Source organism: Salminus brasiliensis, chromosome 22, assembly GCF_030463535.1.
Source record: "Salminus brasiliensis chromosome 22, fSalBra1.hap2, whole genome shotgun sequence".
NCBI lineage: Eukaryota > Metazoa > Chordata > Actinopteri > Characiformes > Bryconidae > Salminus > Salminus brasiliensis.
Genome location: NC_132899.1, coordinates 19,175,510 through 19,203,360, shown reverse-complemented (window position 1 = coordinate 19,203,360; position 27,851 = coordinate 19,175,510). Strand labels below are relative to the sequence as shown.

Genomic DNA, 27,851 nt, shown 5'->3' with positions numbered 1-27,851 from the left:
TTCAGGCTTATGCTTCTAAATGGCGAACAATTATTTCTGAAGAAATGCGTACTAAATAGTACCGGGAGGATGTGCTCGGGGAGAATGATGGTTTTATTTGTCTGAAGCATTTACCTGTAATGTAATAGATGCAGTGCTGAATACTCGATCTCATCCCAGGACTACTTTTCGCTTCCATTTTGAGGCTGCTAAGAGATGCAGTCAGGAATAATAGTGGTGATCATGTTATGAAGCTACAACATTATGGGCTTTTGATTGTTTCATAATATGAAGTACGTGCACGTTGTTCTGTTCATATTAGCAGGCTTTTGAGACAGTTTACAATTCTTTCAGAAACTGCAGCACTCAAAGATTAGTTATTAATCTCATTATTCAGTCAATACCAACCAAAAATGACTCTATACCTGCTTTAAGCTAATCTAGAAGTTAAACATTTATCAGAGTGGAGAATCAACCTATTCAAGCTCTGCCCACGAATGACTTCCTTTGTATCAACTGTTGCTAGCTTTACAGAACATTGGCAAATATCTAATTTACCTTAATGAGAGCTTATTTCTTTTAGGATGTCAATATTTCTGCCTCTATTTGTCACCCAGTAGCTTAACTCTTCTATGCAGCTAAAAGCAATATATGTTGCACTTTCTGGCTTTGCGATAATGTCACTAAATTCAGAAAGTATTGCAAGGAAAAGGTCAGTAAGTCTCTTAAGGCAAACTCACACTGGTTGTGTTTCTGAAGAGTTTTGAGAGGTGTTGGTTTTCCACCTGCATGCAGCCGCTGAAGAGATCCAGGCCAATCACACACTCCCAATTTCTATTGCACTTTAAACTGTTTATATGATGATCATTCACTACAATGTTATGATCCTGTTGGCCTAGTAGTTGCTGAGTAGCTCCTGTGCTTTACTAACAGTGTGAGAAGCCTACTCCTCTCTGACTCTAACAGCAGAAAAGAGTCCTACAGGGTCTTTTAGAGCAGTGGTTCCTAAATCTGGTCCTGGAGGACCCCTTGCCCTGCACATTTTGGTGGTTTCCTGTTTTAACACTCCAGCTTACACTCAGGAAGGGCTTGTTAATTGAGTTGATTAGTTGGATCAGGGGAGTTTGGCAGCAGAGTAAACACTAAACATGTGGGTCACGGGGTCTCCCAGAACCAGGGTTGGAAATGGCTATTTTAAGGCTTTAGGGAAGGCTTAAATTCTTCTGGGAACTGAAAAGTTTTTTTAATTATTATTTATTTTATAAAAAATATTAATAAGAACAGTAATGCTCTTATTTTAGGGTCATTTGGTATTTTGGAATAACCAGAAAAAATGTCAGGGTACTTTTTCCTGTGGAGAATCAGCTAAGCAAGCTCTTCCGTTAGCTAGGCCTCCAGCTAAATTGAACACAAAAATAATTATGACATGAGGAATCAACTAAGGATATTTTAACAGCAAGCATATTTAAAACAGCAAGGGAACAAACAAACAAAAAACATCACTCCAGATTTTCTGGAAGTCCTAGATACCTTCTACAATCTTCAGATGAAATGTATGAAATATCTTAAAATGCTTAATTTTTTCATGTTTTCTTAAGAAGGACAAAACACATGCATTACTAACAGCTTAGTGTTAAACCACTGCTAGAACCCATATTGAAGCTTATTGATTGATGTGGCATGGGCCTGTGAATGGACCCTTACATTCTGTTCTTGCATTCTTCCTGTTCGTTTCTTCATCCCTTTCCCTTACGGTTTTCTCTCTCTCTGTCTAGGTGGGTTCCTTCTTCATGATCAACCTGTGCCTGGTCGTCATAGCCACTCAGTTCTCAGAGACGAAGCAGCGCGAGAGTCAGTTGATGAAGGAGCAGAGAGTGCGCTTCATGTCCAACGCAAGCACACTCGCCAGCTTCTCTGAGCCGGGCAGCTGCTATGATGAACTCCTCAAATACTTGGTCTACATTGTGCGGAAGGGCACCAGGCAGCTGGCTCACCTGATCCGGGCGGCTGCACGGCGAGCGGGGCTGAGAGTACATGCCTCCCCTGCCCTGGAGCCTCCAAACACCAAGAGACGGAGACAGAAGCAGCGGCAGGGCTCCATCCACCACTTAGTGCACCACCACCATCACCACCACCACCACCACTACCACCTGGGCAATGGAAGCATCCGCAGTGATAGGACCAGAGAATTAGAAACGTGTAACCGTGCAGGCGCTGGCTCGGGACGCCTCACTCTGCCCTCCATCACCCCTCTGCCGGACCCCTCCTCCAACCCCTGCTCTGCGGCTCTGAGCCCTGGCAGTGCGGAGTCAGTACACAGTGTCTATCACACAGCTTGTCATTTGGAGCCTCTGCACTGCAACCCGTCGCCCGGCCCCTCAGCCCTGCAGGCCTACAAAAGGAACTCTGTGCCATTTGCAGCGCCTGCACACAAAAACTATCCCACGCTTCAGCCGTGCCTGCCTCTGGAGCACCTCAGGCAGAGGAGCCTGGAGCCCGGAGGAGCCAGCTGCACCACCAGCGTCCTCACCAACCTCAACATCCCTCCTAATCCCATCAACACCTCCCAGTGCCTGCTGGACACACAAGGGCCTGCAGGTAAGTGAATTACAGTATGCAGCCAATAAATTCTATAGTCTGTACTTTTTCAAGAAAATCAAAGGGTGTGCATTAGAATCAAGACATGTAGTGTATTTATGACAATGTGTTTTTATGACATTTGCCTGACACTCCTTATCCGAAGCATGTAATAGGTTATTTATGTTGCAAAGGTAGGCAAATGTAGTGTTCGGTGTCTTATCCAAAGGCTGTGGAACAAGGGCTGCCCTGGCAGTGGCTTGAGTCCTATTCTGCCATGTGGTTGGTGTAGTGTAGTGGGTAACAACACCATCTTCCCCATGTCAGACTAGGATTCGAATACCCAGCCAGACAAGCGTCCCTCGTAACACAAATGAGAGCCCTTAGGCAATATTCCTAATGCTACATTCACCTGCCTGTATAATATGATTCAAATGTGAGTTGCTCTGGAAAAGAGCATCAGTAAAATGTGGGGGACAGTGGTGTACACTGTATGATCAATTATACTGTTATTATACTGTAAATTATTATTAATCTGTGTGCTATAGGCCATCAATAGGTTCACCAATCATAATTCATAAAAGGTCAGTGTAGCAGTTGTTTAAAGACTGACACCAACTGATAAAAAAAAAAGAAAAATCCACACAGGCTCTTCCGAATAAGATTGGTGAGACAAGTGCTCTAGGCATTTGTATTGCCAAGTCTTTCTTGGGTGTAGTTTTCAAAGACACACAGAGATTGTGTTTATGCATAATCACAGCTAGCTCACAGAGATTCACAGAGAAACCAATGGGTAATGCTTTCCAAATCTCTAATAGACAATAGGCCTGTGTGCACATCTGAGATGCTGTACATCAAGCAAAGTTTGATGCATCCAGTAGTTCTGGAGTTAGGATGAAACCCACAACAGGGCTAAGCAAGATAATGTGTAACACAATCCCCTCTTGCATCCAATTTTTGACTTGTTCAGTCCATTCTTTCTACCTCAGTGCGAGAACAATGCTTGTACATGTGGGCAGAGACCCAGAGGAGCAGCTGTATAATTCAGCGCTTAAAGTGTGACCTACTGAATTGCTGTGTTCTTATGCAAATTCCAAGAACAAAGTGCTGTTATTTGTTTTTCCGTTTTGCCTGTTTTTCAAAGCCCTAATTTATTCCCCAATGAATTTCAGGCAAATTCCTGCGAAAGTTCTCCAACAGCAACTGCAGCGGCACAAACTTGGACGCTACCCTGACCTTTGACCCTGAGACCTGCCCTTATTGTACTAAAGCAGCAGGTAATGACTCTGAGGGGACGGAAGCGAACGAGACTGCGGATTCAGACAGCGAGGGCGTGTACGAGTTTACCCAGGATGCTCACTATCGGGACAACCGAGACCCCAACAAAAAGAGGAAGTTTAAGCTAGGGGCTCGAGCCGCGAAGGTGGTCCACTTTTGGAGACTGGTATGTGACACTTTTCGCAAGATCGTGGACAGCAAGTACTTTGGACGAGGCATTATGATCGCCATCCTCATCAACACACTCAGCATGGGCATTGAGTACCACGAGCAGGTCAGTTTTAATGCAATTCCTTTTATTATTAGGAATGTCTGAAGATCCACATGTGCCCCAATGAACTATTATTACAGTTCAAATATACACTGAGCAGTTTACTGTATACCTACTCATTTATGCCACCTACTCAATCAATTATTAGCCAACCATATGAAAGCAGTACAATTCATAAAATCATGCATATAATGAGTCAGCAGCTTTAGGAAATGAATCTCAGTGATTTTTTAGTGTGGCATGTTTGTCGGTGCCAGATTGGCTGGTTTGAATGTCTCTAGAACTTCAGATCTCCAGGTATTTTGAGTACCAGGCTCTAGAGTTTACGTAGAAGTGTTCAGTCAAGTATCCAGTGAACATCACGGCTGCTTGCCTTGTTGATGGGTGAGATTAACAGAGAATGGCCACACTGGTTTCCGCTGACAACGTTAACAGTAACTCAGATAACCACATTATAGTGAGCAGAAAGCATCTCCAAATACACAACACATTTGACCTCAAGGTAGATGGGCTGCTGCAACAACAGAAGACCACACTGGTTTCTTTTTCAGTCAGCCAAAAACCGAAAGCTGAGGCTGCAGTGACTCACTAAAGCTAGGCAATTTAAAAAAAACTGGAAAAATGTAGGCTGGTCTAATGAATTCCAGTTTTTGTAGGGTCGGAATTTGGCACTAACAGCATTAAACCATGGACTCAACGGGCCTTGTTTCACCAGTCCAGGCTGGTAGAGGCAGTGTAATGGTGTGGGGAGTGTTTTCTTGGCCCTGGTTGGGCCTTTTAATATTGATCATTCACTGTTTGAGTGCTAAAGCTAATTTGAGTATTGTTGCTGACCAGGTGCATCCCTTTATGACCACTATTTACCCACCTTCTAACAGCTACTTCAAGCATCATAATGCATCATGTCACATCCAATAAAACACCTTTGGGATGTGGTAGAGTGGGGGGTTCTCAGGATGAAAGTGCTCCTCAAAACCCGCAAGAATTAGATGATGCAGTTGTGTCAGCATGGAGCAAAATCTCAAAAAAATCTTTCCAACATCTTGTGGAATCCTGTTTGGAGAGCGATGTGAGACACTACCCAGTATTAGTATAGTCTTCCTAATCCATTGCTCGGCTCGGCTATGTACATAAGCAGGGTAGTGCTTGGATCAGATATAATATAAGATAAAATATACATACATCTGACCTCATACAGTGGGGTCAGATCTAACTTAATAACTTCTTACCACTCAAACCGGTCACTTCTTACCCTGCTGTCTAATTGATGCCATGAAAGAAACAGTGAAAAAGTGCTTGTCTACATTGTGTGGTGACCTGCTGACAGTGTGTGTGCATGAGATAGATAGCAGCAGGTAGTTTATCTCTCACCTGCTTAATGGCCTGTGGACTGACACGCTGCCATGAATTGAAAGGTCCTGCTTTGTTACATGAGAAGAGCGGGACGCGTGTGTATGTATTAATCCTTTCACAGTGGAATAACACTACCGGTGGCTGTAATGTACGACCTATATTTGAAAGTTCAGACAACACAATGGCTCACCCTCTCAAAGTTCCTCTCAGGAGCGTGATTCACAGCCTGGTTGTCTGTGGCTGGAGCTCAATAACTCTTCCTCCAAGACTAGAGCGAAGCAGTGCTCTGATTGCTTCCACCTAGTTTGTAAGAGCATGAGACTTCAAAATTGAGTCTGCCTTGTGTTGCTCTATGAATGCTGCTAACCAGTGCAACTAAGGGCTTTCACTAGGGGTGCACCCATATAGCAATGACAGGCTATCTGGATTAGTATTGCAGAGGAATTAAAAGGTTTAGCTGTAGGATTACTAATGCAGTAACAATGAAAACATGCAGAGATTTTTGCACAATGGTCCAGTGTCACCCAAACAACATGCTCTTCTGGAGTTAATAATAAATATGTCATCAAAATCAGGTTGACATTTCAGTCAAATGCTGATGGATTTCTCAGCAAATATAGGATGAAATCAGCATGATTCCATGTGTGCATAATTAGATTTATCTTGGTTAAATTAATAATAAGTCCATATAAAATTTCTTGATCATTTGCCAATGATTAGCTGACAGATTGCCTAAAGGTAAATCATATTTAGGGGAGGGGGAAAATGTAATTTGCCTAATTCTGTCCATTGAATGTAAAACAGGCATTCAGAGTGGTTAAATCTAGAGAAACATACATACCTAGATCACTTTACAGTGGTGGTGATGGAACGGGGGGTGTTACCATTTTATTTGTTTTTATGTTTAATGTAAAAGACACTTTTGCCATACAACTCTCTGCGTGAATGGCATGCCTATGTCAATTATATCAACTGTGTCACATTAATAACCAGATCTCTTCGCACCATTGTTCAAATGATTTTGATATGTCACATGATTTAACGAATCCATTTTTTTTTTTTTATTGCGTTTTTCCACTGCTTCTGTGGAAAATACTGTTCATGAACTGTACTACGCTTTAGGCATCATTACTCTAATTTTAAAGAACAACATTAAGCTCTTACTGATCCAAGCGATGCTCTGAATGCCATTACACACTCTCAGATAGAATCTGTGCTCAGGCAATTTACAGGTAATCCTGCTTGGTCTGTTATGTAGTGATAGAAAACACAGCGCTGCTTAGAATCCACAGATTTGGCACATTGCTACCTTGTAGAAACCTTTTTTGCCATAGGTAATGTAAACATGTGCATGGCTGCCTCTTGTGGTAGACCTAAGCAAGTCTATATCTTTACTTCTTGGGCCCTGTACTGGGTTCTTCAGATGTAATGGATTAAGAATAAGTTAAATTATCCTTAAAAAGCCCCCCGGCAGGCAGCAAGTATTATTATTTATGAGGCAGTGGTGGCTCAGCGGTTAGAGCACCGGGCTATCAATAACAGGGTTGTGGGTTCGATTTCCGGACTTGGCAAGCTGCCGCTGTTGGGCAAGGTCCTTTACCCTCTCTGCTCCCCGGGCGCTGGAGTTGACTGCCCACCGCTCTGGGTGTGTGTGTACTCACTGCCCCTAGTTCACCTGTGTGTGTGTGTGTGTGTGTTCACTACCACAGATGGGTTAAATGCAGAGGACACATTTCGCTGTACACAACTGTACATTGTACAGTGACAAATACGTGCACCTTTACCATTCCCTTTTACAAACTTTTACCAAGGAATAGCCCCACTGGTTTGTATAGAAGTCCCTGTAGTTACTGAGTAATACCCTTTAGTGTGTAATAGCCTGCTAGTGTTCTAGTGTTGAGTTGTTGAGCATGTTTGTTGTTTAGGCTTTTAAAAAAACTGCTGGATTAATCAGTAAAAAAATCAGTGAATTGTTTGATTACTAATATAATCAGAAGTGACAGTTGTAATTGTGTGTTATGATATCTGATAGTTGACTGTTAATGAGATTTGGGTTTTGCACGTAGTTCTGTTCTATCGGCACGCTATCAGTGGTCTCTTTCTCCTTGCCCTTTGTCTAACTTTTCTGGAGGGTTGCGGAATTCCAGGCTTTTCACGCATCTTGTGCTCATGTTGTTTACTGTAGAGGGAGTAATTTGGGCCATGCTGGCGGAGGAGCACAAGTGTGAAGGCTGAATTGATGAGAGGGCAGCCGACACACATCTGAAAGTGATCGCCCCATGTTTACACAGCGTGCTCGCATGCCTCGCAGTCTTCCAGATCCTTCAGGGGGCACGCACCATGCTCCGCGGTGCCCACTCGCTCCTGCTTGAAGTTGCTGCCCAGAGCTTGGACACAAACAGAAAGGAAAATGATCCTGCGTTTTGCAGGATATTGCTGCGCTGATGAATGATGAGTTCCATAGCTTTTTCATACTGTTATAAGCATGGATGATTTTCCTCCTAGAGCATGAGCGTTGTTGAAGTTCGGGCAAGAAAACATTAATCATAGCCCTGTCTTCTGTAAATGCATGAATCATATTTAACAGGCAGCGCTTGTATAAATCCCAGAAGTCGCCTCATCAAGCATGTGAACTTTTGAACCTCGCCTGATAGTTGGAGGGTTCCTTAAGCGTGCTGGCGTGTGTGTGTGGGTCTTGTTGTTGTTTTGTGAGTGTGCTGGAGCCGAAAGAAAGGCAACATGAGCTCATGCTCTTTGTTGGCTTTGCTGAACTGCCGTGGTGCTGGCGGTAGCCTGAGGAAAAGCTGTGCACGCACACACACACACACACACACACACACACACACTCATGGTGTTCCCCTCCCGCTCAGAATTCGTCCTGCAGACTCCTGGGGAATTCTGGCAGTGCGGACCGTCTTTATCGAGCGCACCATCTGGAGAATGGGAGATGGGGCTAGGGGAGGAATTCTGGATTTACAAGGTTACTTGGGTTCTTTGACCCAGTCCCTGAACAAATAAAACCTGACGCCAACCTGCCTAATTGCATCTGTTCTCTTTTACTGTCCTGGAGGTTTTTATCACCCTCTCCTTCTTTCTGCCTCAGCTCTTTCTCTGATCGCCACTTTCTCTCCTTTTTTCTGTGGTTCTTTTCTTTCTTTATTTTGCTTGTTGGCTTGGTTTGGGCCTTGGCCCTGTGCTCTCCTCTGGAGCACCTTTTAAAGCACCGTGAAGCAGACAGTTAATGGACAGTAAATCATCCCTGTCTGCGGTCTTTTGCTTTTCCAGCCATTGATATCCTGCATCATCTCTCAAAGCCCCCTCTGAACTGGGGAAGCCTAGGGGTGGGCAATCCTACAATATGTCATCATTATCAAGATTAATGATGTCACGAGCTGCTTTTCTGAGTATATCATGGGTATCATCTGTCCTTTTAGAGCACTGAAGAACTGCATTAATTATAAAACTGATAGATTTGTAGTTTTATAGGGCCTGTAAACAGCAGCAGCCAGTGTATAATAACAAGCACACTGGTTGCCTAGCTTAGCTGCATCAGCGGCAGTTAATGGGGGAGGGGGGGGTACACAATACATCATCGAAACATTATTGAGCAAAATAATCCAACATTAAAAATCTTTGTTTGAACAAGCATGTGAAATGTTGGTGTGAGCCCCTTAAGGACTAATACAATCCAGAATTAATAAAGCCATTAATAATAGCAAGCCAGAGGCTGGTTGATGAAAGCAGTCCCAAACCATGATACTGCCACTATCATGCTTAACAGTTAAGATGAGGCTCTTATGTTGGAATGCAGTGGAAAAAAAGCATTTTAATTCATTTGTCCACAGTGCTTTCTTCCAGTAGGCTTCTGGCGTATCCATGTGGTCTTACACAAACTATAGACAGACTTCTGAGTAGTGGAGCAGTGGCTTCCTCTTTGCAGTTCTGCATTGCACACATTCTTCTTTAGCGTTTGCCTGATGTTGAACACTGGCATTCCGTGAGAAAGGACTGTAGGTCCTCAGAAGTTATCCTGGGATTCTTTGAGATTTCCCTTAGTGTTATTTGCCACGCTGTTGGACCGATTTTTGCTGGACGATCACTTCTTGGGAGAGTAACAGTGGTGCTAAATTTCCTCCATTTGTATATCATCTGCCTCACAGTGGATTGGCAGAGGCCAAACTCTTTAGAAATTTTTGTAACCTTCTCCAGCCTGGTGAGGCTTCAATAACTCTTTTTCGGAGGTCCTAGGGAATCTCCTTTGATCGTGGCATGGCACAGTTTCACAAAGCTGCGTTGAAGACCAGACCTGAATAGAGAAGAAAAGTATTTTTAAAACATGGGAGCGCCTGCAGAACTCACATCTGAGAGAAACACCTGATTTCAAATAGTTCACATACTTTTCTTAACAAAGTGTTTAATGGTAGATAATTTTACTCAATAAATAAATGTAAATATTCAAACTATTTTGTGCCATCTGTTTAACTGAGTTCTCTAGGTCTAGTTTTAGGAATTAGATGAAGATCTGATCACATTCCAGGTCACAATTATGCAGTGATACAAAAATCCTTCACTGTCTAGCTCCACTGCGAGTTAATATAAAGAGATTAATGTAATTATATTGAATTGGAGCATTGTTGTTGGTTCTTCCATCAGAAAATACCCACAAAAGGCAAGAACAGCTGACACTTCAAATGATGTAGTGAAAAAAGAAAGAAAGAAAAGTAGAGATTTCAGCCACAAGCCGAGTTCACTGAGCCAGAGGGAGGAGAGGCACAGACGGGATGACAGAGAGAACAGGGTGAAATGGTTCGGGTTATATGAGCTGCACAAGACGGCCTGTACTGCTTCCTCCCAGACACCAAACTGTGTGTTTTTTGGAGTGGACATGTACCGACCGCTCCATCCTGCAGGTGAAGACCATTCAGAGTTGACCACATGGTAACTATTTCAAACATATTTCTGAGCAGAAAAGTGTGGTTCTAATTCTAGCTTTCAAATTTTAACCCCGGCGGCACGTCTGTTGTTTCCACAACCTTTTTGAAAAATCTGTGTTTCTTCACAGCTCACCTATTCCAGTCACGTCAATCACACTGATCCTTTTTCTCCAACACCTTTAGGTCATGTCAGCATCCTTTGTGAGAGAGCCATCATTTAGCCTCATTTCATATACCTAACTGTGAGGAGTTACTTTATTAACCCTTAGACAATACAGAGTGTAAATATACCATATACTGTGGATGCATGTAACCCTTTAAAATCCAGTCTTACAAAATCGTAAGGCTTACTATTCAGTAACAACAATTACTACCTGACTTATTCTTATATAGAAGGTATAGAAGTGTGTAATGGACGTTTGGACTCACTGGCAGGTCCTCCTCATTTGAAGGGCTGTTAAGAGGTTGAATGTGTAATTAAATAATCACATTAGCATATTATAACTTCTAAAGGTTAATACCCCATTTATGATTAGAGAGAAAACCCGAATATATTAGGTCAAATGGCTTTTTTCTTTTCAAATGAGAGTGACCTTCATTTACAGCCAGGCCAGACATCATTAGCAAAACCAGAAAAGGAAAAGAATAATGATATGTTGAAATCTGTGACAATACAGAAAATATAGTTTCCACGTTATTGCTTTGGCAGGTTAGTACACAAAATGTGAATTATTAAAAAAAAAAATTAAACAACTATTTTGTACAGGAAGTGATTAAGTGTTGCTATGCCAACATATGTCACTACAAGTTCTCCAGACACCATGGCCACTGCATTTGCATCTCTCTTTTTTTGTTTGTTGCTTGTTTTTTCTAATAATTGTTCCAGGTTTGAGTAGCTCCTCCCTTTCCTTGGGATAGTAGTGTCCATCGTATCCAATGGAACCAAGGGTTTTGAGTATGTATCTTGGATACTTGACTATACTCAACTTTGACACTTTTACCTATACTCAATACTCAATACTCAAAAAGTAGTTAACCAGCCTAAACAGCCTAAACCGTTGTTACAAACTTCAGTTACCAAAGAATAGCCCCACCAGTTTGTGCAGAAGTTACTGAATACTGTATTGTACTGTAGTTACTGAATAATGTGCCTTGCTGCATTAAAGGGTTAATATTATTTATTAGTTGGGACACATTCGTAGTAACAAAATGAACAGTAACTTAACAGAACAGAAATGTAAAAATAGAACAATAATTTAAAATAGAACATGAAGAACATCAGATCACAATGAATTGATGATGATTAATAAATTCAAGTTGTTAACGATAAAATGCAAATAATTATGATATAACTAGTAATAAAGAAATTATACTAGACAACAAAATAAGCAGCTAAAAACACTGACCTAAAAACAGGTGTATTTATATATATATATATATATATATATATATATATATATATATATATATATATATATATATATATATATATATATAGTTCAGATGTTTAAGAGCTTTCCTTTAAAGCCCAGTAAATTCATCTCCGAATGCTGAATACATCTCCTTAGCTTTTGACTATAACTCTTATTTGTGTATGTGAATGGTAAATAGCAGTAAATATGTTGTTATTGGTTGTTAGTGGATTTTGCGCTGTGTCATGTGGGCAGAAGGCCTACTGTGAATGCAAATAAGATTTTAGAAAGTCCTTCAAACGCTGGACTGTAGCGACTGGTTTGTGTCAGATCTGTTGTATTGAACGTGGATTTGTTTAGCTTGTGTCTGGAGAATACTGTGAGACTAAATTGCTCACTAGCAGCCTCGCAGGCTCTTTTCACTGCTTTATAGAGAGAATAATGTATTACATCAACCTAGTTTCTATAAACCACGTTTTTATATCATGCTTTGCAGAAGCACAGTGAGATGCCTGCAGGTTTACATTGCCACACTTCTAAAACCACTTATCTACTGAGGGGTTGAGGGTGAACTGTGTGAACTGTTCTAACTCAAAGCAATGGTCTGGTAATTAGTAACATCTTCAGTTATTATACTAACAGTAATTGTCCTGTTTTAATTGACTGTCAGCACTGTGCACATGGCGTCCAATCTAAGAACAACACACCAGGAGCCAACATCTGTGGTATAGCGGCATAGAAGCACCAACATGCATGAGTGCAGCTATTAACCCAAAGTCAAAACTACTACACAGAGTATACTGAAGCATGTAATGCGATCAGAGCCATATATACCCCCTGACTCGCAGTGTTATTAGATAAGGAAAGAACAGAGAACCCTGATCTGCTGTACAGCCTGAGTAATGACATGGATGGATATGCATAAGTGTTTTCAGTATCCGTGTTCGGATCGTCTCCCCACAGGCTTCTATAACCCTCATAGCTGGAGGGGACAATGGAGCTCTTACATAATTGGCTAATTATAAGCATACTTTCCCAAATCAGATCTACCCAGGCTGTTTGCAATTACGAGCAATTTAAGATAATAGGCATAATAATTTGATTACAGTTTCTCAAAAATTCATTTAAATCTTAGAGAAACTGTGAAAATGTATGGATGTTTTCATTTCCGCATCAAAGCACTAGCAATACCTTTGTCCACATACTTTTATTAATATTTCTACTACTACTACTACTACTACTACTACTAATAATAATAATAATAATAATAAAAATAATGCTGGAGATACCTACCTGATAAAAGTTGAGGCATAGTGGGTGATGGGAGAAGGGGATGGGCTGGGCCCTATATGTAGGTGAAGGGTTTTGTTATCCTACTGTAGTATTTCACAACAATTATAATAATAATAAAAATCTGAAGTAATGCACCGTTATTTATGTATTACACAGAGTGCAGCCTCCCAACATACCAAGTGATATTAATAAATACATTTGGGTCTGTAAAATTATTTTTATATATATATATATATATATATATATATATATATATATATATATATATATATATATATATATATTAGTTTTTTATGGTTTTAGCTGCAGGCACCTGTATTTACTGTATACAGAACATAGCTGGTCATTTTGATGTGTAGCCCTGTTCTGTTTTGTCTATTTGGATTTGTGGATTTGCTGACCAGTGATCAAGTGAAAACTGAAGTGAAATCTGAATTAGGGCAGTTTTTTCATTACTGGTTCCTTACCACAGCCCCGCCCCCCATTGCCCCTGCCTGACAATTAAAAACACATCCATTAATTATTAAAACAACTGAAACAAACAGCTTAAACGGTGTTGCCGTGGTTATACCGCATCAGTTCACAAGGGTCAGGATAGAGAACCACTGGTTTAAAGAATGAATGTGGTTCCTGCAGCTTTATTCAACCCATGTACTTTGAATGCTTCTGTTACTACTGCTGCTGCTATTACTAGTACTAATAATAATAATAATAAGAAGAAGAAGAAGAAGAAGAAGAGGAAGAAGAGGAGGAGGAAGAAGATGAATAAAACAGACTGATATAAATTCTAATATAGTTGTATTAGCCTTAATGTGTGGGTGCAGTCTGTCAATAAGATTGGTGAGGTTGCTGTATCTGCTGTGCTACCCACATACTTACAAATCCACATTCAAAAAGAGTGTTTGAGATGCTTCTTTGAGCTTTTTAGCTCACACTGACTCTGGAATCTGCTCTTCTATGTCATTGATCCAATCACACCTGTATTGTTAACAGTGCACTACTGCTACTAATGTTGTTGTTTATAATAATAATAATAATAATAATAATAATTGTAATAATAATGAAAGGTCACTGAAATGCCATTCAGTTATCTATCTGTTACATAAGTGCAGCTTGTCTAAAAGATGGGTGTGGTGACTGAGAACAGATTTGATCCCTATCGTCTGTTTTCTCCTTCATGTTAACAACGTTTCCTTTTATGGTCTCCTGATGGAAAACTTGTCCCACTGCCAAAAATGTGGCACATGATTTCAGGCTGTTCACCGTTTGCAAATGCTTGATTCTCACTTTTAACTTTCTTTTGACCCTGTCATTCTAGAGACTGTCTACACTAACCGAATTCTTAAACCCCACCGTCTGGCTCCATTCTCCATCAACCCCCTCCTCGCACTCCTCTCTCTCTCTCTCTCTCTCTCTCTCTCTCTCTCTCTCTCTCTCTCTCTCTCTCTCTCTCTCTCTCTGTCCTGCTCCTCTGGACCTGTGGTGTGTATTGTTGCTCAAACTGAGCAGCCTGATGGCGGTGTCTGGTCTGCATGAAGTGTGCTGGCAGTGAGAAGCTGACAGGGTTTGTGGTGGACTGCAGGCAGACTGATTATTACTGTACTCTAAAGCACTGGCCTCTAATCCACAGATCAGGTGTTGGGACGGTGATAAGAGTGGTCAGGAACAGAGCGAGTGCAGGGTTTGGCTGCAGCGTTCACAGTGAACAGGCTTTCAAGTGCTTCAGCTTAGGGTTTATCTTGGACTGAGGCGCTGTATAGGCTGACTATTTGTTAAGGTCCTCCTTATGTGGTTTTGACAGTATGTCAGAAACAGTATGTCAAAGTTTGAGGCCTTGTTTTTATTAGAGTAAAAAAGCAGCCCTTGCATCAAAGCACCCTGTGATACTGCAGTGTCTGTGTGTTTGTGCTGAGCTACCTGATTAGGGGTGTGCTGGAATGAGTTTGGCTGTACGCTGCAAGAGTGGCAGATAATACCTGGTGAGATAACGCTTAAGAGCAGTTCAGCTAAAGAGTGGTCTGGGCTTCAGGCATGAGAACTGTGTATATCTGAGCACTCTTCAAAAGCACCTGTTGTGCTCTAGACAGTTGCAGAGTGTGTGAGTGGACCTGAGCACAAACAGTTGTTAAAAGAATTAGGGCTGCCACAGTTATTCAGCAAAGAGTTTTCATGATGATTTTGCATATTTTACATTTTCATAATGATCCCCCAGTCAGGTCATATATACATATTTCATATTTAATAAATATTTGGTTGTTGTTTTGTCTTCTATGGCATAAAAACAACAAAGAATTATTCTGTCATCCACTACAGTGGTGTTCTATTGCCCATGGGGTCTTTTGGTGTCTTTGTGTCCATAGTCACTGTTTCTGCTACATCTCTAATGGGTAGTTTGTAGTGTGATGTATAAATGTATAAATAATAAGTATGTTTGGTTGGTGATAAAACATTTACATCTCTGTTATTTAAAAAATTAAACATTTTTGACTTGTACTGGACTTGGACTTGGCTTGACTTGTACTGGCTGGCTTAGCTTCAACAATGTAATAACATTGGGTAGTGTTGCTGTCCTCTCATTGTGTCCTCTCAGCTCAATTTGCTGTTAGCAAGCTGAAATGATTGTAGCCCGTTAGCCCACACTCACTTACCCAGGTTTGACTTTCTCGAGTCTTACTGGAGAAAGCCGGTGTCTTCTGTCTGTGTTTAGGTCTAGTTTAATATTCAGCTTAGGTAGTCCGGTTTCAGTTTTTCAAAGGGAGTGGGCGTTTGAAAGAAGAGAACGTAAAAACCTTAGCTTTCCGCCCAATGTGGATCCTCATTTGCTTCCCACAGCTTTCGCCTTGTCACGTGCCAAGTTGAGATCCCCTTCTGCGGACAGTGTCACTGGAAAAAAGAGTGGTGGTGTGCTGCTCTCTAGTCTCTAGTCTAGCCACAACGTTTTTTCTTAGTTTCGAGTAGGGCTTTCGTTAATGGGCTGGGTGTATGTAAATTCTAGTCTAGAGTGTATGTAAATATAATGAGTCAGGAATGTTATAGGAATTGCCCCTTTTCCTAGGTTGCGTGGGATTTTTTACTTTGCAAAGAAATACATAGCTTTTTTAAACCAATAGTCAACAGCCTGAGTTGAAACCAAAAATCCCTTTCTATTTGGGAATCAAAAAAGGTAGAACAAAAATATCCGTGCCGAGTTTAGTGCAGTTTGTCCTTGGCTTTCCTCTTCCTGGAAAGGCTTCCCTGCAGGTTTGAAGGTTTTATGTGCTGTTTTCCTCCAACAAGTGGTCTTGATTTGAAGTGAAGGGCCTGGTCCTGCACAGAGGCCCAGCTCAGCCTCCCACTGGGCCAACAGTGTCTGGCCCTGCGCTACTCACATCCGACGCGCTGGCACTTTCTCCTGCCCTGTCGGAAGTCACAGTAACTGCAGATACAGAGCAGTCCTCGAGTAATTAATGGACACTGACACAGTTTAGTTGTTTTGACTCTCCATTTCAGCACAATGGATGTGAAATAAAACAATGTGTGTGAGGTTATAGTAAGAACGTCAGCTTTAATTTGAGAATATTTACGTATAAAAGATACACACATATAGATCCCTCTTTCATTTCAGGCAATCACAATTAATTGGACAAACAGGCATAATCTTAAATAAAAGGCTTATGTTTAGTACTGGGTCGCATTTTTTTACTCATTGACTGCCTGAAGTCTGTCACCTATAGACATAAGCAGATGTTGAGATCATCTCTGTTGAGGCCTAGAACGCAGCCTTTTTCTATCCCTCTTTGTTTTAAGTCCTATTGGACTTCATTTTTATCTTCACTGGGTGAAATGGTCACTGGAAACTCCAAGGTTTCACTGAGGGTTTGAGGTATTGAGTTGGATGTGAGCAGTTCAGATGTTTGTCAGTTCCACTGGTAGCCATACATCTCTATATCTACCATCAAGCTGAAGTGATGAGCTTAAGCAGATCATGAGCAGTTGTATAGTGTCCTCATACCTTCACCCTTAGTTCAAATCTATTCTTATTTATATAGGACTTTATGGATTTTGATGGACCTTTTTTTTTCCAAACAACCTGTAGCTTGACATTTCTGTTGTTGAGACAGTGATTTATGTGTATGAGGGGTGTGTTCTGCTCTTTATTGTAGTTTTGGTTGGAACTGTGTCTGTATCCTGGATAGTCTTGATCCATCCAGCAGTTTGTCTTCATGATGGAAAGGATCCTTTCGTCATCCATTACTGTGCTATCCTGTGGTCCGTCAAGCTTGCTGTTGCTCACCAGTGTGTTCTTGCCTCTTAGCAATGTAAAAAATAGATTTCGACACCCAGTGGTTCTGGTATGTTTCTGAATGATTTATTCTGATGTTTAAGTCTTGTAACGGACTGCTCTACTGGAGAAAACAGCTCAGCTCTTTTGTATTAGCAACATTTTTGTATTGGATGCATTTACAAAATGAACGATATTCCACTATTCAAGAAACAACAGAGCAGAACAAGAAGCCAGTTACGTTCAGTGCTGCAGTACAGATTCGAAATAACAAACAGTGTGTCGTTGTCCCAAATAATTATGGAGCCCCACAGTTCATCCTGATGCACTGGGAGCCAGCGCTCATTTAAGAGAGATTAAGCTGAAAACAATTAACCACTGAGATGTTAGCTTTCATTTCATGTGCAATATGTAATTACATTTATCTCTCATTATATCACAGAAGCAGTCATCTTGGAAATGACATTTTTGTGATGTCCTTTTTAAAACAACGACATGGGTCTTAAATAAGGGTTTCTTAAATCACTATTATCGTTGATAAGTAAATCACTGCATGCCTGGGAATGTTTTATCATGTTGATTAAAGCAATCCTGTGATGTTTCAAGAATGTGTGATGTCTGGGTTGGGTCTCATTTTTACAATCGACAGAAGAAGAAGAAGAAGAAAAAAAGAAAGCAAAAATATGAACATGCCCACATGCCTGCTGTCCAGTTCTCCAGCACCTCGTAAAAAGCGTGCTCTGCATACCACACCCTCACCATCAATTACACCAGTGAATCCTAGTTCAGGTTCTTTGTAGTTTATCTGCACTAGAGGGATTCGATTAGAGTGATGTGGTTCAACATACTATAAAGCTGCTTTGCTGATGGGCTCCGCTAAAGAGGAAAAATATGAAGGAACGTGAGGAGGGAGGTAGAACTGGAGGCTAAATGCGTTTCATTAGTATACTTGCATTAGTATTAGTACATTAGTATAGTAACCCTGCACTGTTTACACTGTTTAGCCTGTCAGTGAATGTGATATGTGTTTGATTCACATTTTAAAGCATGCAAAAATGCATTGAACCAACATCAAGCTAATTGTTTATCTGCTTCTTCTCTCAGTATATTTACAAGTATATGGAATATTGCTTGAAACATTAATCAAAGAAAAATCCAAGAGTTCAGCCTGATAATAGTACAGCTTGTATAAATACACACATGAATAATTTTTTGTTTTAACTCATGCAATTAAATTAAAGGATCTCAATAGCTGTAACAGGTGACGGAACAGTTTATATAAATATATTAGAGATGTATAATCACATGAGAAAAAATGCCATCACAGCTATAGAGATACACTTAATTATAATTATAACGGTTCAAATGGATGCTTATACACATGTACTGTTATACAAGCTCTGAACAAATCCATCTTTAACAGTGGGTACACATAATACACAAGTACTTACATTATTACATAGACTGTTAACCCCGTAAAGAGCCTATGTCCCGCAGGTGGGCTGAAAATGTTATAACTTTTGCCACCAGTTTGTACTGAAGTCCCTGTAGTTACTGAGTAATACACCTTAGTGTATAATATGCCTTTCTGCGTTAAGGGCTTAATGTGTAACTGCACAGTTTTTAGAGACTTACTATGAAGTGGGACCCGGATTTTCTATAGAATGTCCAAATAGAATGTGCTTTTGGACATCATCTCATATTTTCATAGCAACGTAATAGCATATTTGAATAGATGTTTCAGTTTTTGTATACTGAAGGTAAAATTTTTCATCCTATGAGTTTTTGATTACTGAGCTGGGTGTTAATGTCACAGAATTCACTCCTACATTATTTATTTTATTCTTTTTTTGGTGGCTGTAATAAGGTACCATTTTAAAGCATGTAAGCAACTCACAGTGAGAGCTAGCCATTCTACAGTGGTGCCTCTACAGGACAGGGTTAGTTTTAACACAGTGTTCAGCCCAAATACATTCAGAAATGTCAGTTACTAGGAAGTTTCAGTGAATGTATTCAGAAATGTACAGTAATGTAAATAAAACACGCAGCCTTTATGTTATATCTATATTATATGCAGATATTATTTAAAAATATGTATTAATTGTGCATTTGTAGCAGAAATGTATCATTGCATGTGTAAAAACTATTAATTCTGCTCAAGTACATTTAAAATGATTTACCACCCCCCCCCACACACACACACACATGCACACAAGTGTGGCCTCACTCTCCCCAACATGGCCAGTACTTGGCCCATGTTTACTGCCTGTGAGTGTGTGTATCTTTTAGACAACTAAATTGACTTGGCTTTGGACAGTGTTACATTAGATTAATGGCACAGCGACCCTGGCCAAGGCTAATGTAAACAGTGTAAACAGTCTCGGATATTCAGAGTCAATAATGATAATTGATTAAACCATTAAAGTTATACTCCTGTGTTTATCAACTGACAGTACTGTCTGTTTTTTGCTTCTGTAGCATATAATCATTAACCATCCACAATAATAGACTCAGGAAACAGAAAATCTGTAGACTCACAACACATTTACAGTACAGAAGGTAATGGACAGTTGCTTCAACATATCCACGTTATTGGTCACTATTCCAGCCCAGGCAGACTTTAACTCCAACCTTAATCAGCTTCACATCATCCATCTGGATATTGCTTTCAGACGTCCTCACGTTAGCTGAGCTGAATGAAGAGAGTTCGATTTGGGTTGGAGGTAAAACCTACCATGAGCTACATCATCATGATGAGAATTGATGACCATTGATCGTGCCCTGGGTGATCAGTCTTGTCTAATCTCACATATTTTTTTCAAGATTTGCAACCCAGTACTATCAAGTTTTCTCAAACTACATCCGTATTTGGTTAAAATGGACTCTAGTTCCCACTTCTACCTAGCTGGTCTACCTTGTAGATATAAAATCAGAGAAAGAAGCTCATCTGTTGCTGCACAGTTTGTGTTGATCATCCTCTAGTGCTTCATCAGTGCTCACAGGACACTGCCCAAAGAGTGCTGTTGGCTGGATATTTATGGTTGGTGGGCTGTTCTAAGTCCAGCAGTGAGGCTGAGGTGTTTAAAAACTCCAGCAGCACTGCTGTGTCTGATATACTCGTACCAGCGAGTATATCAGATAATCATTGATGAACAGGGTTAAATTGTGCTAATGTAAAGATATTCAGAGAAACAGTAATTCTGTAATTATAGAACCACAAAGTGGTCCTTTATGGTAACTAGAGCTAATATAATGGACAATGAGTGTAGAGACAAGGAGATTATGGCTGATTGGTGTACCTGTAACCTTTCACTCGATGGGAACGTTTTTTTTTTTTACCAATTTTGGGTTTCTTCACACTTACATATGTGGTTCTTGGCACTAAACCAAGGAGATTATATAGTCATTATAAAAGCATCATCTTTGATTCAACAGTTGCGAGCCCTGATCAACATGTAAGACGGAGGCTCTTCACTGCACTCTGGTGGAGTTCACCACCTTATGAGAACAACAAATAATTAATTTATGACCTAATTTTGGACTGAGATCAAATTATTTGAATTGTCTCTCTTTAGAATTGTTAGACGTATTTATAGAATTTTAGTTTTATTATTTCTGTATTTTCTGACTTTTTCCTCCATCTGTCTTCTTTTCTGCTCCACCTGTCCCAGCCTGAGGAGTTAACCAACGCCTTGGAGATCAGTAATATTGTCTTCACCAGTCTGTTTGCCTTGGAGATGCTCTTGAAGCTGCTGGTGTACGGCCCCTTTGGCTACATCAAGAACCCTTACAACATTTTTGACGGCATTATTGTGGTAATCAGGTATGTGTGTTTGTTCTCTGTGCAGTCGCAGGAGAAACACTCCTTCAGCTCTGCAGAGGGTGCATCGTTTTTGCATGCGCGTCTTCATTATTCCAATGTGCTCTGGCAGTTACCTTGCAATAGTGGCACCCTGACAAATTGCAGGCATTACTGAGTGATGTGACATCTGTTAGCTGTTCAGGCAGATGAGTGTCAGCTGTCAGGACGACGACCGCAATTTCATATTGGCCTATTTATGACACTTTGACACTATTACATTTGCCTCATATATTTGAAATCCCTGAGGTTTTAAGATATTACTGTTTTTCCAGCCAAATTCTGAAAATTCTGTCATATTTAGAGTGGAATGATCTATTAGTAGCGTGGTGTTTTTGTCGTTTTTCAAAAGAAATGGCTAGATGCCACAGAAAACCAAAGTAACCTTAGTGGAGTAGCAAATCTTTGTAAAGTGCCTTTTGCAAATAATGATTTATTTAAATGCAAGAATTTCTTATTTGGCTGTGCCTGGTTAGTAGAGTTGCACATAAAATGATTTGTTGTTTTTAATATTGCACATTTCACAAAGTTTTTAATTGCAATTAATTTTAGAGCATTTATCATGAAATGACCAATGTAAAGAACAATTGCGTATGGGACATACTTTATGGGTATGACCCACACCCTGACATTGTGTGAAAACCAAACTGTGTGTGCTTGTGTTTCAGTGTTTGGGAGATTGTAGGTCAGCAGGGTGGTGGTTTGTCAGTGCTGAGGACCTTCAGGTTGATGCGTGTGTTGAAGCTGGTGCGCTTCATGCCAGCTCTCCAGAGACAACTGGTGGTCCTGATGAAGACAATGGACAATGTGGCCACATTCTGCATGCTACTCATGCTCTTCATCTTCATCTTCAGGTCAGAAAGAATGAGATGCTGACCAGTGATCCAAGCCTATGCAAACTTTCCTGGCTCTAACCTGGCTTTATATGTGTGTCTTACTGTGACCTTACTGTCGAAAATCATCCTGCTACTTTCAGATAGATTTAATTATGTGCATGTCAGTGCTCCTGCAAATGTTAATGAAGTTTGTAGGGGTGCTTAAAAACAGACCCCATTGTTTTCTATGTAAAATGGATAGTTTATCTTTCACAGTATGCTCCAGGGCATCACTGTTAACGCTAAACCTGAAAGTTTCGATTCTGACTAGCTGAAATCTCTCATTTTTTAAAACAGTATTTTGGGAATGCACCTGTTTGGTTGTAAGTTTGGCTCTGAGAGAGATGGTGACACAATGCCGGACCGCAAGAACTTCGACTCTTTGCTCTGGGCCATTGTCACAGTGTTTCAGGTAAGTCTGCTGCGTTTATACCACCTTTTCTTTGGAACATAATTCTAGTGAAACCTTGACTGTGTTGACTGTGTTGTGTAATTGTGTGGAAGATTTTTCTAAAAGGGATACTTTACTGATTATTAAAAATAATTAATGAATCCCCTTACTCCCAATGTAACTGATCTGCCAAGACATGATATCTGAAGATAGGTCTACAGTTTTGCACCGGAACTACAAGTCTTAAACGGCTCATAAGTAATGAAAGCTTCTGCCTCGCTTACTATAAATGGTAGTACTCGTCTTTAATCCTGAATTGTGTCTGTAGTTTTGTGCATTTTTATAGATAGCAGTTGTCCCCAGTCTTATTCTCAAAGGTCACAAACAAAGACTCATTTTGGGACATGTGTGCAGTTTGCACAGTGCTGATTAACTTCCATTAGCTATTATTACTTGTTAGCACCGATTGGTTACTGCCCACATTTATTACGAGCATGCCCAAGGACCCCGACCACTAGGGGTGCCTTAACCAGCATGCATTTATAACAGGCTGGACTTTGGCAGTCACACAGAACTTATGAAGACATCAGAGAGTTAATATAATGCAGCCAGTGTGTGGAATATGTTGCAATAAGCATGTTTTGCCATGTGTCTTGCTCCTAGTGAGGCTACGCATTCTAAAGCAAAAAAGGTTTAGTACTTGAACATGCATCAAACTAGGAGATGCTTAGACTGGTTGGGGAAAAAATTCATTGAAAACACACTTGCTCATTTAACATTAATAATACAATATGTGGCCTTTTGTCATCTGTGTTTCATTGGGGCTTAGAAGGAACCCACAGCTCTGCTTTCACTTTGCTCTGGGCATGACCCCCAAAATGATGATCACTTGGTGAGGAAAGCTAATGAAAATGATGCTGTCAGACCTATTTTTCAATGATTTGTTCCGATAGCTTGCTCAAAGTTTGCATTCCACATGCTCTGCATCTCAGAAAAAAGGGATGTAAACGGACATAAGCAGAAATAGTAGAAGTGCCCAACAGTACAAGGCTGTTGGCTTCATATTTACCTGCTTATTACAGTTACATTTTGCTGCCTGTACTGTTTATTCGACTAGGAAGCCAACTTGAGCTTACTCCTAAGATCGTAAAGAATTGCTGAGATACCATCATGGCATTTAGGGCATCCCTGTGGAGGTGTGTACCAAGGCTCCCAGGATTTATTAACGTGTTCCTACTTGAGAGCTACAAGCTTAGCCTTGTGGAAAACTAAGTAATGATTTTCTGATCTTGTCTGATTGATTATGTTGCAAAGGAGTTTCTCTGCCAAACCGTCAGTGTTGGATTGTAATAATGAACATAATGCAACTTTCCATCCCACCGATAGATCCTCACGCAGGAGGACTGGAATAAGGTGCTGTATAACGGCATGGCCTCCACCTCTCCTGTGGCTGCTCTGTATTTCATTGCCCTAATGACCTTTGGAAACTACGTCCTTTTCAACCTGCTAGTGGCTATCTTAGTGGAGGGCTTCCAGACTGAGGTAGGATGATCTTCTGCACCACGCCCAAACATGATTACTTCTATCATTGTGATTCTGTTTGTTGCCTTTCTGTCCTCTTACTTTCTACCATTCTAGCTCCCTCTTCACCCTGCCTGTCTTTTTCCATTCCTGTCTAGCAGACACCCCACAAAGCCCCCCACCCTCACACCACCACCACAACCTCCACCATCCCCCTAGCTATTTTTACACCTTTCTCCTCCCTCTGCTTACTCTCTCTCTCTCTCTCTCTCTCTCTCTCTCTCTCTCTCTCTCTCTCTCTCTCTCTCTCTTCTTTGTCTAATGTTGTATATTTCTTAGCAGGCAGTGATGAGTTCTGTGTTCACTGTGGGAACATCATGTAAAAAAACCCATGTGCTAACATCAGTCCCATGCCAGCTCCATGCTCCGCTCACCTCGCAGCGCTTCGTCTCACATTCTTCCTCTCCCCATTTCCACTTTCCTCTTTTTCCATGCTCTTACGCAACGACTTATCACCCGACGCATAGCAACCATTCCTTCATGACAGGTAGTCAGACACAAAGACAACAGGGAAAGAAAAGGATAGCCCTCGGATAAATCAGAAGATATGAATGTGATTCCTATGTATCATTTTTTTGGTTGGAGGGGCCAGTCTTTGAAAAAGAGACGCAGACTGGCTTCTGCACTGTTTTAATTGAACGGCCTCTCTCGAGCCGCAAGCTGTAAAAACACAAAGGCTTTGATCTTCTCTCTTTGGAGAGGCAACGATGAAGGGCACATTTTTAACATTTAGCAGTGCTGCGGAGCTGGAATGGCGCACACGAAAAGTCCGCCTGCCGAACAATTTTTCAGCCGTTCATAGCAGCAGCTCTAGAAAATAACGGTTTGAATTACCAAAACGACAGGCAAAAATTCTTGGCCTCACGAAAACCACTACTTCAGTCAAGAATTCATCACGAGCCAGACACTGATCACATTACTGAAATTACTGCCGCCTAACCATTTTAATATATACTGCTCACTTCACTCAGCCTGGACCTAGAGACTGTAAGCCAGCCTTACTTCATGTTCTACTGCTCGTTCTCAGTCACCTACTACACTACAAAAGTCTCACAAAAGCAGCTGTTTGGGAGCAGAATCTATATCAACCATTTAACTGTTGGCCCTATCACTTTCATTCCACAGAAGTTCTGTGGTGATGCCACAGTCTTCTATGACCGGGACACAATTGTCCACACGCTCTCCCTCCCACTCTCGGCCCTCCCACTCCCATCTACAGTTTGGGATTACTCCTATCATATGATGTCCCCAAGCTTGAAGGCTTTTGAGCCCTTGCTGGGATTTGAACGTATGATCTCCTCACACTCGATGAGCAGGCAGTTAGACTGTTCTGCCTCTCTAGAGCTGTGACAATACACTGCATAAGTAAGTTTACCTTTTTACCTGCATAGTCATGAGTCTGAGAGTAGGAAAGCCAACCCCCTCCATGCAGCAGGGGACTTCTTAAGTCCCCCAGATGGGAATAAACACAGACTAAAAGTTCAAGTTGAAGTTTAACATTTTATTTGTCACATACATAGTTCTACACAGTACAACTAGCAGTGCAATGCTTTGGTAACTATCTGCTCACATGAAACAACAGGATAGAATATTAGGTAGAATATGCAAAATAATATAAGCAAAGAAGTATAACCTAAATTATGTACAGTATAAAAAACATATACAGAGATAATATTATTATATATATATATATATATATATATATATATATATATATATATATATATAATAAAATAGCATTACATACACTAAATATACACTAAATACAAAAAGAAATGTGCAATGCAGGGATGAATTCTTACAAATCGACTAAAAGCTAATAAACAATAATGTAATAAAAGTAACTCGTACGTCTTGTTAATATCTTTTGAGCTGGTTCCTTCAAAGCTAATGTTCTAATTTATCTGCAGTGTCTCCGGCCACTGCATACATTTGTTCAAAACCACCATCAGTCACATACCTGCTTTAACTTAATGAAGCACTGATTAGCCAAACCAGGTTTTGGATGGTAGCTGCAAGCGATGCGGGTCTTCCCAGTGAGCAGAGGTTTGGATGTGGTTGGTTGAATACACTGATAAATCACTACTTTAATGGCATTTACATTCATTCCAATAATGGTCTTTTTATTTGGACGCTTGCAGGGCAGATGAAAAGTGATTCAAACATAGTTATAAAGACTTTTGCACAGTGTGTATACTGCAGCATACCACTCTCTGAAAACAACAAAAGAAATCCCTCTGACCTTAGATAGTTTACCCTTTCCCCAAAGCATTCAGTGAAAGCAGAATTTGGAAGTAAGGGAAATTATTTCTTAAGGCACTACTGAAGACCAAACTAAAAGCCGTAACGTTGAACTTGCTTGTGCAAACAAATGTTAAATGCTCTGATAAATCAGGCACCTAGCATGCCTCGGAAAAGATATGCAGTGGCTGGAGCTCAAAGCGTCTCCACTTTATAAGGTGAGCATGCTTGGTAGTCTTTCGTGTGCTTGTCTGCCAGATAGAAATAGCTTTCATGTTGCATCATGGCAGTTTAGAGGAAATTATGTTAGCTGCTCTGAAGCCTTCAACAAATAAAATCTCTATTATAAATAACAGAGATGGCCCTCACTTAGGGGAGCTCTGTTTTCCTTGTCTTAGCTGAGTAAGTCAATTCAGAAGTGCTGAGATTCTCGGCTCAGTTGCTCTTGTGCCAAGAGACTTTTAGTTTTAGCCCCTTGTTCAGTCTGGTCTCCTTTCCCCCAGTACATCCTAAAGCTGTTTGCTTAATTTTTAACCCACATCCTTTCCTTCAAACGCCGGGTTTATTTTTAGTTGGCCGAACTTTGCTGTGCGTCATGGTTGCCAAGGGAACCATCAGATGAATGAGGTATGTTAAGCGGAGAGATGCAGGGCCTGGACGAAAACCCTGCCAGCTCTGCTTCGGTCACTGCTTCCAGCAAATGCCTCCACACAATCAGATCAAATAGGTGATCTCGGTTACACTAGCGTGTAATATCAATTTCCGGACTCATTCCTCGATTGAATCTAAGAACTTTGTTGTCTCAGGACTAATGGCATTTGTCAGTTAGGGCTACAGTACTCCTGTGGTCTGCCTTTTTGGTTCAACACTAACCTTTCTAATCTTTTTATGTCCAATAATGAACATTTAACACATCACATATCCCATTTAGATCCTTCACCACTGCTAACCGGTTTATTGGGCTTGATGTGCACAAGAGGTCACTTTTTAAAAGAGCTTTTTTAAAGTGTGTTGCTGCCTTATTTGATTAGATTTTATGTTGAATATATGCACTGCACACTTTTTAACATTGAAGGTGCTTTAAATGTTTTTTTGATGATGTAAAAGAACCTCTTTTGGTTCCATAAATATGTTTATAAAGGAATTGTGTGAATGAAGTTCTTTTTAAAGGTCTAAAGAACCTTTACTTGATGGAAATGTGCTTTACCAATTTAAAGGTTCCAGACACTCACACATCTCCTTTACAAATACAGTTCTTCAAGGACCCAATAGTGAAGCCTCCTGAGATGAAACCATTTGAAGCGCCTATATTTTTAAGATGATATATTCACTGTTAGAAACCGACCTTAATCCCCAACTCCACTCAAATAAGCTATCATCAACCTTTTCCAGCCAAAAACATTACATTAACCCTTAGAAGTCAGGTGTTTCTTACTGTGCTATTACACTAATAATAATAATGATGATCTGATTACATATTAAATTACATACTAATATAATAAATATTATAATAATATAATACATGTTTAGTTTTCTCCATAGTCTG

At 40.5% G+C, this 27,851-nt stretch overlaps 1 protein-coding gene across 13 annotated transcripts in view; it reads left to right on the top strand.

Annotated features, from left to right (window-relative positions):
• The window catches only part of cacna1g (calcium channel, voltage-dependent, T type, alpha 1G subunit), a 266,549-nt gene that overhangs the window by 155,271 nt on the left and 83,427 nt on the right, over positions 1-27,851 (top strand). For all 13 annotated transcript variants that reach the window (XM_072666928.1, XM_072666922.1, XM_072666923.1 and 10 more), the window contains exons 9-14: positions 1,755-2,577; positions 3,729-4,108; positions 21,030-21,181; positions 21,886-22,071; positions 22,390-22,504; positions 23,870-24,025. In XM_072666928.1, coding sequence (XP_072523029.1) covers positions 1,755-2,577; positions 3,729-4,108; positions 21,030-21,181; positions 21,886-22,071; positions 22,390-22,504; positions 23,870-24,025 — 1,812 coding nt within the window. The remainder of the gene's footprint in view (positions 1-1,754; positions 2,578-3,728; positions 4,109-21,029; positions 21,182-21,885; positions 22,072-22,389; positions 22,505-23,869; positions 24,026-27,851) is intronic.